General features: G+C 53.1%; 2 protein-coding genes across 2 annotated transcripts in view; both read right to left on the bottom strand.

Moving 5' to 3' along the window:
- The window catches only part of LOC142584387 (ipis-1-like), a 4,224-nt gene extending 810 nt beyond the window's left edge, over window positions 1-3,414 (bottom strand). Inside the window, exons 1-3 of the mRNA XM_075694533.1 lie at window positions 2,971-3,414; window positions 636-1,010; window positions 1-114 (exon numbers count right to left, since the gene is read on the bottom strand). The exon at window positions 1-114 is cut by the window's left edge and continues 810 nt beyond it. Of these exons, the coding sequence (XP_075550648.1) occupies window positions 1-114; window positions 636-1,010; window positions 2,971-3,324 (843 nt within the window). The 5' untranslated portion in view covers window positions 3,325-3,414. The remainder of the gene's footprint in view (window positions 115-635; window positions 1,011-2,970) is intronic.
- A 4,367-nt stretch (window positions 3,415-7,781) lies between these two features.
- Window positions 7,782-12,136, bottom strand: LOC142585345 (ipis-1-like). The gene is made up of 3 exons (XM_075696049.1): window positions 11,562-12,136; window positions 9,227-9,601; window positions 7,782-8,705 (listed from the first exon to the last, which is right to left on the bottom strand). Exons 1-3 carry the CDS (start codon window positions 11,913-11,915, stop codon window positions 8,106-8,108), a joined length of 1,329 nt encoding a protein of 442 aa, XP_075552164.1. The 5' UTR covers window positions 11,916-12,136; the 3' UTR covers window positions 7,782-8,105.
- Window positions 12,137-12,268: the final 132 nt, after the last annotated feature.

Below are 12,268 nucleotides of genomic sequence, written 5' to 3' on the forward strand. Positions count from 1 at the left end.
GGCCTGCAGCTGGTCGCAGTGGGACATGGCGAACGAGTGCATCTGCGTCATCATGTCCACGCGCACCACGGTCTCGGGGTCCACGTAGAACTCGTCGGGCCCCGTGAACCCAGGCTGCGTGAGGTCGGCGCGCGGCCTATATATATTCGAGACTTCTATACGTCAATTATACAGTTATACTAGCGATTCCGTAAAAAGAGCACGGGGAGAGGGGGGAGGCGACTCACTGCCATGACCGCTCTTTTCAATAGGAAAAGAGCGCCATTTCATCATCATCTGCCGGAGTAGAGGGAGCCAGGCTCGCTACAGGCGTAGGTGCCTTTACAGGTCACAGATAGAGCTTTGAATGAAAAGAACAAATATAGAGAAATTGAAGAGCCTAAAACAGACGTAGTAAAAGACGATTAGCTCAGGCCGGCCAGGCGCCTATTTGTCGCCACCTCGTTTCAAGGGGGATGCCATAACCAACGTTACTATAGACCAGGTCAGTAACGTTGGCCGTAACCACCTGCCGTCCACGGCTGTATATGGTCACGTATACCACAAGCTAAACGTGCAGTCTAAAAGGGAGTGGAACGCAGTGGCGGTTGAATCGCACCGATCGCGCACACACGGCGCACTCTCGACGATTGTACCTGGAAGGGCGACTCCCAGGCGCCGCGGAAGCACGCGGCGCTCACGAGCGCCAGCGCCGTGCCGGGGCCGATGCTGTCGGCGGCCAGGAGCTCGCGCACCGCGTTGGCGGTGAGCCGGGCCACGCGCTCGTTGGCCTCGGCGCGCACCTCGCGGTGGTGCTCGGCGAAGTCCACGAAGCACACGCTGCCGTCGCCGTACGTGTCTCGCAGGAAGGACAGGTAGCCCTCGAGCACGTGGTACCGCCGGTCGGCGTACATGCAGTTGTTCACCTCGAAGGTGACCTTCAGCGCGCGGTTCGCGGACTGCGACAGCTGCGCGGCTAACTGGCCGTGGACCTGGTCGTCGTCGCGCACGTGAAGCGCCGAAGCCAGCTCCTGCAGGTGCGATGCCGGTATGCGATGCTCGATGGATCGTTCTTTTTTTTTTTTATGCGAGGCACTCCGCAGGTACATAGGTGTATACTTAGGTGGTATTCTCGCCTCGTTTCTGGCATCTTCGATAAAATATATTACGCGTCTGACGACGGTGGGCTCGAACAAAGGACCACCGGCAGAGAAGGTCGTTGCTCTACCTATTACGCGATAGCGTTAAAGGTCCCGCACCAACCACCGTTTCGGCAACAACAATTTCAAAAACCACGCATACCCAATCACGCCATGAAGCGAAAGGAAGTTACTGAACTTATTGAATTTCTCAGGGTAAAATACGAAAGCAAAATCGTAATGTACGAACTACACACAACCTACAGACATGATGGCGTCGTATTGTAATTTGAATATACCAGAAAACATAATTCTCTTACGCGGAGACTCAAAACACAAACCCCTTTTCCAGCGTTTCTACCATTCATAGAGCGGAATTCATGGCCTCGAGGACTGGGGAACGCCGGCGCACGCAAATCTCAAAGGTCACAAAGCGGCGCGCCCGGTTAATTGCAATACCTCCAGATGGCGCTCGCCACCGCCGCATCGCGGCCCACGCAGGAGGCCGCGTTTCTACCAGAAAGCTCGCCTTCGTGCATAGCGTTCGCCGCTAGCGTCTCCAGGTAAACATCACGGTTACTTTCAACACTGACGAACATAGGGGACAAGACGCGGACGTGTCGTGTCCCTTATGTTCGTCAGTGTAACACTAAGCTCAATACAAACATGAACGTCCACCAACTGACTAGCCCCGTTCATTGCTTTACTAATTACGGTTACACAAGCTGCAATTGCCGGGAAGCGTGAGAAGCAGTCAGGGATCCTCCAAATTTTTATGCCACTGACATGTGCATAATTGTCTCGTGCCAAGGCCGACTGGCGCTGTGAGACTACTACAAAATGAGCACGTGTGCACGCGCCACAAACACAGGAATGGAATGCGCGAATCGTACAACCTTCGCAACCTGCCCACGTCAAAACGAAAAAAAAAATATCTTTGTAAGGCGTTTGTTCGCCGGAGTACCATAGATTAGTGGTCATATGTCATCGTCCGTCGCCGTTATGCTCATCGCCGTACACGCTCTAACTCACACACACAATTGTTCGTCAACGAAACACCCACGCTGTATCACATAACGTGGACATGCCAGAAGATAGACGTGGTACCCGTTATACCAAACCCGAGTGCGGAGCAATGGGAGGGAGTGCTCTCCAGCGATCGCCAGGTCGACCAAGAAGGCCTCATTCTGCGAGCACAACTGGTAGCAACATCCAGCGGAGCCCTGGACTAAGGGCAACCGACCGTTGTGCTAGAAGATGGACGAAGCCATCTGAAGACCGCAGAAGACCAGCGAAACTAGAGCTAATAGTTTTTCACTCACTCACTCACACTCTTGCACAAACGTGTTACACGACACCTGCAATACAAAGACGATCTTCGGTTCTGAATCTCCATTGGAGGCACATTGATATCCGGAGTTGGGAATTTCGCCGAGACGTATGTGCGTCGCTACGTCGTAACACAGAAGGTGGTCATCCCGTGGGAGCAGGATCGTCGCGACGTTTTGGTATACACCGGCTCGCCCGGTCATCTATGCTGCTATCCAATGCTCGTTCCGATGCAGCAGCATATAGCAGACCAGCGTGCACGAGCCGGAGCGAGTGAGAAAACGACGCGATGAACTGTTCCCACGTGACCACCTACCGCGGTCACGCTCTCTGACTCCGCAACGCCGTACAGCTCCCGGGATACTAAACCAAAGCTGGTTCACAGAAAGTTGCTTTAATAGTAAATCATTTAGGGCACTCCGAGTATGGCCGCGATATTCTTTCTAGGGCTTCGACGTCCAGGACTTTGAATTAGCGCAAACTAAAATGAAAAGTCGCAAATGTCATGTTCAGGGTGGCATACCTTGGCCGTGCCGTAGCGGGCGCCCGCCAGGGTCATGGACAGAGCGGCAGCCACTGCCAACGGCGAGAATACCAGGTTGGCCGGGGCCACAGTGGCAGTGGCCACACCGTCCTTGCTGCCGCCGTTGTCAATGCTGATACCAGCTTGGCTGCCAGCATTACCGGTGGCAAGCGACAGCTGCCGGTAGAGGTCCACGGCGAAGCCCGATATCGAATGGGCGAGCGAACGCGAGTGCACGGCTGCCACGGGGGTGGTCGACCCGGAGACGGCGCCCGAAGGCGGCTGATGCCGGTCCAGCTGGTTGCGCTGCCCACGGGAGCCGAGCGAGCAGAGGTTCTGGAAGAACTGGCGCATCGCGAAGCTATGGCGACCGCCGTCAGGAACTCCTTCTGCTTCGTTCCTTCCAGGCTCGCGCTGACACGTGGCCCGTTCGCGTGCTTGGCACCTGTCTTTAGCTCCGTCTTTCACATTTTACCTTTTTCTTTTTCGGTTTCTAACGACGGAAATTGCGGTTTTACACGAGAAGTCCGTCAAGGGGGCGACGTGTTCTACCGTAATGACAAAAATCTTGTTAGCGGTGACAGCCAACAATGAGATCGGCCTCCTATTCCTTACTGATATTATACCCCGGATCAGGAGCTCCGGCGTTTTCTACAAAACATTCGTGGATGTCTTTACGCACTTGTGTGTCAGGAAAACATCGTGCTACTCGGTGCCAACTGCTGCAGGAACGCTCACGAAAAGAAAAAAAGAAAGTGCGCGACCTCAGCCCGCATACCCCACCTGAAGGTTTTCTGCGTGTGTGTTGTGGGAGATTTCTCCAAAGGGACCGATGATATCAAAGGTACGAGGGGGCCACCGTACGTTTTCCCAAGTGCGAGTCATCACCACCTCTCATTCTGTGCGACAAAGCTAATTCAAGGTCAGCATGATCTCCGCTCTAACGTATATACGTACACGTGTGATGCCGCGTAACTATACACTGCACTATACTAACTCTACTGCGTTGTTTGGCGAAGCCAAGCGTAGTAACGCGTTTTAGGCTGCACGAGTACGCTCGAAAACTAAAAGTTGTGCGCGGCGGGAATGGTGCGCGATTAACCAATCTCGTAACAGCTTGTTTTAACAGCTTTAACAGCTGTCGTAACGGCTTAGAAACACATCGTGCGCGGTCCGGTTCAAACGATGTTTTGAACGCCCCATCATCTGAAAGTCGCTAACTTGAAATCGTGTCGTGTTACATGCACGACGCCAGTACGTCCCGCTTCCTTAATCCATCGTGACATATTGTGTGCCCAGGCGATAGCATAGCCACCCGCACATCTTCACAGGTCGCCACATGCTCCTTGCTATACATAGCGTCCTGCCGAAAGGCGTCACCGCTAACTCCAAATGTGCATCGTTTACAACGCTCTCTGAACGCATCATTCACGTAACACTTGTGTCGTACACGGCAAACTCATCTTCGAGAGCAGCTAAACAAGGTAGAGAAGCGCAGAGCTCAATGAAAGAAAAAACAACAACAAAAAAACATCACGTTGCATTCCATATCGCTTTCTCTCTAGTCAGCCCGGGGCAACCCACTCAAACTTAATCACTAGGGTCACGTAATTTATGTGTTCACCTTTCAATTAAATGGTCCGCGTAAAGGTATGAATGTGTTTTGTATGTTTCTGGTGTCGCCGTGATGTGTTTGAATAAAGCAAAAATGTGGTGACTGCCAACTGCGACTTGGTTTTTTATGCCGAAGCTCACAGAAGAAGCGATAACCAGGGCCATTATTCACAAAGCAGCTCATAAAGTAGAGCTGTTCATAAGAAGGTTCCTGAAAAACAGACGCTGGCCAACCGCTATAGCGAACATGTTATTAGCATATATAGGCGGCCTGCCAACGGCAGCTCTTACGAATAAAGGGCTATGTGAATTAGGCGTTACGGCCAGTTATTCACAGATAGTTCGTGCGATACAGTGGTTTGTCAAAAAGGGTTCGTATAAATAATAGGCTTGATAGTGATGAAGGAGCGCTCTTGAAATCGACACGTTCACGCACGCAAGAAAAAGGAAATACACGTGCACAGGAGCTAGACTTCAACTACAGTAGTTACAGTGTAGGAGTAGTTGCAGTCCAGCGCCTTTGCAGCTCCTTCTTCATGCGTGCGTGAACGTGTCTATTTCAAGTACTCTGCTTCATCTGTACCATGGCTCACCAACAAGCACATATATATTAAGTAAAGAATAAGACCCGCCGCGCCGAACAGGGCAACGCCTCTCGCACGATAGTGAACACTCCTCGCCCAGAACGGGACAGGCTCACCAGATATAACGACTTAACCAGTGCATATCTAAACGCCAGAAAAATGTACCCACCGCTGAGTCCCAAACTGAACAGGGGGCAGGCCGCCGCCTGGAGGCAACTCCAGACGAACACCTTCCCTAATCCATTCCGTCTAAAACGTATCTTCCCAGATAAGCATCAGGGCGACACGTGCAGATTGTGCCAGGAAGGACCAGCAACACTCAAACACATGCTGTGGGAGTGCAATGTAGTTATAGGAAGGATGGCCGTTGCTCCGAAGACGCTGTCGTCAAGGTGGGCCGCCGCTCTGCGCAGCTCAGACCTCGGAATCCAGACGTGGGCAGTCCAGCAAGCCCGTGAGGCGGCGTTGAGGCAGGGCCTTGACGTTCCCCCGTGGGAGACCTGAGCCCGGGTCGCGTTAAACCTTGCCGGAGGTACAAGAAAGTTGTATCCATCCATACATGCCAATCTTTACAGCGAACATATGCTATTAGCCTAGGCGGCCTGCCAATGACATTTCTTAAATATGAAACACTCTGAATTAAGCCCTCATGGCCATGTGTTCACAAACCAGTTCCTACACCAAAGCTGCTCCTAAGAACAGACGCCGGCTAATCGTAATACCGAACAGTACATACCGAACTTTGCCGGCCAACGAGAAACATGTCAGTTCACAAAGCTTTTGTTCATATAAGTGTTCTTTTCTTTACCATTGTACGGCAGCCTTCAATAATGATGTGCTCAGCATCAGGATTGGCTTGAGTTTTCTATTATGAATAGCTATAGCGTGAGCCTTTTTCGTTGCGTGTGTGAGTACCAAGCCTAGATTTTTACACGCTATACAATCTATCAAGACAATAGGTTCATATAACACTCCTGAATGGAGAAAGGCATACGTCGACTAGAGAAATACTGATGGTCCTGCTGCACTGTCCATATCTGCGGTCACGTGATAGTATACACGAGAGGTCGGGTGTGTGTGTGTGTGTGTGTGTGTGTGTGTGTGTGTGTGTGTGTGTGTGTGTGTGTGTGTGTGTGTGTGTGTGTGTGTGTGTGTGTGTGTGTGTGTGTGTGTGTGTGTGTGTGTGTGTGTGTGTGTGTGTGTGTGTGTGTGTGTGTGTGTTCCGAGTGACAAGCGCACAATCTAAGTTTCCGAAGCGCACTTAAACCTGTCGTGGAGTCTTGCAGTCGTCAACTGTGCTATTCTGAACACTATTGTAAACATCGGGGCCTCAATTTAAATAACGAAGCAAGTTCACAATGATGATCAACTCAGACACCGAGCTCGGGACTCCTGTCGCATGCACGAGACATAGCCTCATACATTTCTTCAGCAGCATGGCGGAACCATGCTGTAGAACCGACTGGCCCAGCCACAAGTATTACTGGCACATTACCAGACATTTACTCACGGTTGACGCTAGAGCGTGGATAACTTTAGCTGGGTGCTACTGCCACAACCATGCCCGATTCTTGCCTTCTGCGTGATGTGCGATCATGTGCCAGGGACGATAGTTGACGTGACCTGAACCATGCGCACCCCTTAAGCTGTGTCCAACTACATGGGAAAATGGCGCCCTCTCAGTGACCCCCGGTTTGGGCGCCACTGGGCTCGTACTGGAAAAACGTAGAAGGTATGCTCGAAGTATGCTCGAGCATACTTCGGTACCGTCTGGAATCTCTAGACGTGTCATTAAGATGCCTTGATGGCTGTGGGTGTATAAACGGCTTGTACTGGAAAAATGTAGAAGGTATGCTCGAAGTATGCTCGAGCATACTTCGGTACCGTCTGGAATCTCTAGACGTGTCATTAAGATGGCTTGATGGCTGTGGGTGTATAAACGGCTTTTTCTCGGCCAACTGCGAATTCTCAGGCCAGAGTAAATGGGAAATTATATTCCAGTTCGAAACGATCCACAAAATGGCACTACCTACCTAGCAGACGTCTGCTACAGTGCGTGCACGTCTGTCGCCGGCAACACACGGACGTGTTCGTGCTCTTCATAAAAATAAAGTATGAATTGACGGCTGCTTTTGGCGCGCCGTCTACGACATTTCTCTCCCGCGTCAATTACGCGATTTCCTTACAGTGGAATGCGTGGAGCCATGACCATGTATATGAAATTACTGCAACAAATCAATAAAACACGCACTCGATGTTCGCCGGTATGCCCTTAGATATTTCACGTGCAACTCAGATCGCAATGCCAGTGACATCGCGCGTTTATACAGCTTACGGAAAATCGCTCTGCAATGTAGTCAATATATTTTTAAACGATAAGTAGGTTAGAGCTCAGACTAACTTAATTAAACGACAATTATACATATTCGGGTATCGTTTAAAGCGATAGCTATTAGCTAAACTCAAGAAATCGGACGGCTTTAAAATATTTTTTGTAAGGCAAAGCGATCAGTGCTGCTGCATGCTCAAACCGCTTGCAGTCGTCGCTACACAATTTCGCTCCCACGCGGCCATCCGCGAGATCCTGCGGCTGCCACAGATGACGCCTTTGCATACAGAATTGCGTTTCGGTTTATTAAACGGCAACGCAGTCGCCACTATGAGCAGCGGTGAACGCATGTGGTGCGTCACTGCAGGAACGAAGAGGACGTCTTCCACGGACAGGTAGGCACAGACGTCATCGCGTGCACCGGCCCTGCAGCTGCCGGAGGCGGGCGCGCAGAAGGCGACGCTCGGGTACCGCCACCGCCATGTTGCCAAATTCGTCATCCCGTCACGTCTGATTGGCCCAAAACGCAGACGTGGCGGAATTGGACGATTTGCCCGCGATCTGCCCTGCGCGCTGGGGCGGCACCAGACACGGGTCACGGCGCGGGTTCACGGTCTTCGCACGGAGCCCATCAGGAAGAAGAAGGTCGTCCGCCTGGAGCCGACGAGGAACATGAAGGGCCGGTTGACGGCGAAATGAGTGATCTCGCCCATCCCGGGCCCGCTCCCGGGCACGCAGTCGGTCCCGGGCGCCGCGGACACCGTGCCTTCTTCGTTCACGTCCAGAAAGGCGCCGTGGAAGACGTCCCACAGGGCGGGGCTTCCGGTCTCGAAGATGCCCGACAGGTTGGCCCGCCTTGTGAACAGCTCGCGGACGCCCATGGCGCCCAGGGTGTCGCGCAGCCTCAGGCTTTGCTGCACCACGAACTTGGGGAGCTTGAGCATCACGTTGGGCTTCTCGCGCAGGCCGTGCACCAGGTCCGACAGGAGGGCCGCGGTCAGGTTCTGCTCCAGCGCGCGCAGCCCGCCCATCTCGTCGGGCAGGATGAAGATCATCGCGGTCTTCCCGCCCACGTGCGGCATCTCGAGCGCGGTGGCCTGCAGCTGGTCGCAGTGGGACATGGCGAACGAGTGCATCTGCGTCATCATGTCCACGCGCACCACGGTCTCGGGGTCCACGTAGAACTCGTCGGGCCCCGTGAACCCAGGCTGCGTGAGGTCGGCGCGCGGCCTATATATATTCGAGACTTCTATACGTCAATTATACAGTTATACTAGCGATTCCGTAAAAAGAGCACGGGGAGAGGGGGGAGGCGACTCACTGCCATGACCGCTCTTTTCAATAGGAAAAGAGCGCCATTTCATCATCATCTGCCGGAGTAGAGGGAGCCAGGCTCGCTACAGGCGTAGGTGCCTTTACAGGTCACAGATAGAGCTTTGAATGAAAAGAACAAATATAGAGAAATTGAAGAGCCTAAAACAGACGTAGTAAAAGACGATTAGCTCAGGCCGGCCAGGCGCCTATTTGTCGCCACCTCGTTTCAAGGGGGATGCCATAACCAACGTTACTATAGACCAGGTCAGTAACGTTGGCCGTAACCACCTGCCGTCCACGGCTGTATATGGTCACGTATACCACAAGCTAAACGTGCAGTCTAAAAGGGAGTGGAACGCAGTGGCGGTTGAATCGCACCGATCGCGCACACACGGCGCACTCTCGACGATTGTACCTGGAAGGGCGACTCCCAGGCGCCGCGGAAGCACGCGGCGCTCACGAGCGCCAGCGCCGTGCCGGGGCCGATGCTGTCGGCGGCCAGGAGCTCGCGCACCGCGTTGGCGGTGAGCCGGGCCACGCGCTCGTTGGCCTCGGCGCGCACCTCGCGGTGGTGCTCGGCGAAGTCCACGAAGCACACGCTGCCGTCGCCGTACGTGTCTCGCAGGAAGGACAGGTAGCCCTCGAGCACGTGGTACCGCCGGTCGGCGTACATGCAGTTGTTCACCTCGAAGGTGACCTTCAGCGCGCGGTTCGCGGACTGCGACAGCTGCGCGGCTAACTGGCCGTGGACCTGGTCGTCGTCGCGCACGTGAAGCGCCGAAGCCAGCTCCTGCAGGTGCGATGCCGGTATGCGATGCTCGATGGATCGTTCTTTTTTTTTTTTATGCGAGGCACTCTGCAGGTACATAGGTGTATACTTAGGTGGTATTCTCGCCTCGTTTCTGGCATCTTCGATAAAATATATTACGCGTCTGACGACGGTGGGCTCGAACAAAGGACCACCGGCAGAGAAGGTCGTTGCTCTACCTATTACGCGATAGCGTTAAAGGTCCCGCACCAACCACCGTTTCGGCAACAACAATTTCAAAAACCACGCATACCCAATCACGCCATGAAGCGAAAGGAAGTTACTGAACTTATTGAATTTCTCAGGGTAAAATACGAAAGCAAAATCGTAATGTACGAACTACACACAACCTACAGACATGATGGCGTCGTATTGTAATTTGAATATACCAGAAAACATAATTCTCTTACGCGGAGACTCAAAACACAAACCCCTTTTCCAGCGTTTCTACCATTCATAGAGCGGAATTCATGGCCTCGAGGACTGGGGAACGCCGGCGCACGCAAATCTCAAAGGTCACAAAGCGGCGCGCCCGGTTAATTGCAATACCTCCAGATGGCGCTCGCCACCGCCGCATCGCGGCCCACGCAGGAGGCCGCGTTTCTACCAGAAAGCTCGCCTTCGTGCATAGCGTTCGCCGCTAGCGTCTCCAGGTAAACATCACGGTTACTTTCAACACTGACGAACATAGGGGACAAGACGCGGACGTGTCGTGTCCCTTATGTTCGTCAGTGTAACACTAAGCTCAATACAAACATGAACGTCCACCAACTGACTAGCCCCGTTCATTGCTTTACTAATTACGGTTACACAAGCTGCAATTGCCGGGAAGCGTGAGAAGCAGTCAGGGATCCTCCAAATTTTTATGCCACTGACATGTGCATAATTGTCTCGTGCCAAGGCCGACTGGCGCTGTGAGACTACTACAAAATGAGCACGTGTGCACGCGCCACAAACACAGGAATGGAATGCGCGAATCGTACAACCTTCGCAACCTGCCCACGTCAAAACGAAAAAAAAAATATCTTTGTAAGGCGTTTGTTCGCCGGAGTACCATAGATTAGTGGTCATATGTCATCGTCCGTCGCCGTTATGCTCATCGCCGTACACGCTCTAACTCACACACACAATTGTTCGTCAACGAAACACCCACGCTGTATCACATAACGTGGACATGCCAGAAGATAGACGTGGTACCCGTTATACCAAACCCGAGTGCGGAGCAATGGGAGGGAGTGCTCTCCAGCGATCGCCAGGTCGACCAAGAAGGCCTGATTCTGCGAGCACAACTGGTAGCAACATCCAGCGGAGCCCTGGACTAAGGGCAACCGACCGTTGTGCTAGAAGATGGACGAAGCCATCTGAAGACCGCAGAAGACCAGCGAAACTAGAGCTAATAGTTTTTCACTCACTCACTCACACTCTTGCACAAACGTGTTACACGACACCTGCAATACAAAGACGATCTTCGGTTCTGAATCTCCATTGGAGGCACATTGATATCCGGAGTTGGGAATTTCGCCGAGACGTATGTGCGTCGCTACGTCGTAACACAGAAGGTGGTCATCCCGTGGGAGCAGGATCGTCGCGACGTTTTGGTATACACCGGCTCGCCCGGTCATCTATGCTGCTATCCAATGCTCGTTCCGATGCAGCAGCATATAGCAGACCAGCGTGCACGAGCCGGAGCGAGTGAGAAAACGACGCGATGAACTGTTCCCACGTGACCACCTACCGCGGTCACGCTCTCTGACTCCGCAACGCCGTACAGCTCCCGGGATACTAAACCAAAGCTGGTTCACAGAAAGTTGCTTTAATAGTAAATCATTTAGGGCACTCCGAGTATGGCCGCGATATTCTTTCTAGGGCTTCGACGTCCAGGACTTTGAATTAGCGCAAACTAAAATGAAAAGTCGCAAATGTCATGTTCAGGGTGGCATACCTTGGCCGTGCCGTAGCGGGCGCCCGCCAGGGTCATGGACAGAGCGGCAGCCACTGCCAACGGCGAGAATACCAGGTTGGCCGGGGCCACAGTGGCAGTGGCCACACCGTCCTTGCTGCCGCCGTTGTCAATGCTGATACCAGCTTGGCTGCCAGCATTACCGGTGGCAAGCGACAGCTGCCGGTAGAGGTCCACGGCGAAGCCCGATATCGAATGGGCGAGCGAACGCGAGTGCACGGCTGCCACGGGGGTGGTCGACCCGGAGACGGCGCCCGAAGGCGGCTGATGCCGGTCCAGCTGGTTGCGCTGCCCACGGGAGCCGAGCGAGCAGAGGTTCTGGAAGAACTGGCGCATCGCGAAGCTATGGCGACCGCCGTCAGGAACTCCTTCTGCTTCGTTCCTTCCAGGCTCGCGCTGACACGTGGCCCGTTCGCGTGCTCGCCACCTGTCTTTAGCTCCGTCTTTCACATTTTACCTTTTTCTTTTTCGGTCTCTTACGACGGAAATTGCGGTTTTACACGAGAAGCCCGTCAAGGGGGCGAGGTGTTCTACCGTAATGACAAAAATTTTGTTAGCGGTGACAGCCAACAATGAGATCGGCCTCCTCCTCATTACTGATATTATACCCCGGATCAGGAGCTCCGGCGTTTTCTACAAAACATTCGTGGATGTCTTTACGCACTTGTGTGTCAGGAAAACATCGTGCT

The sequence above is a fragment of the Dermacentor variabilis genome, chromosome 6, assembly GCF_050947875.1.
Source record: "Dermacentor variabilis isolate Ectoservices chromosome 6, ASM5094787v1, whole genome shotgun sequence".
Classification (NCBI taxonomy): Eukaryota; Metazoa; Arthropoda; class Arachnida; order Ixodida; family Ixodidae; genus Dermacentor; species Dermacentor variabilis.

Coding starts and splice junctions, on each gene's coding strand:
- LOC142585345 (XM_075696049.1), bottom strand. CDS start 11,915: ATGCGCCAGTTCTTCCAGAACCTCTGCTCGCTCGGCTCCCGTGGGCAG. Junction 9,602..11,561: donor CCCGCTACGGCACGGCCAAG/GTATGCCACCCT, acceptor TCGCACCTGCAG/GAGCTGGCTTCGGCGCTTCA. Junction 8,706..9,226: donor CCTGGGAGTCGCCCTTCCAG/GTACAATCGTCG, acceptor GACCTCACGCAG/CCTGGGTTCACGGGGCCCGA.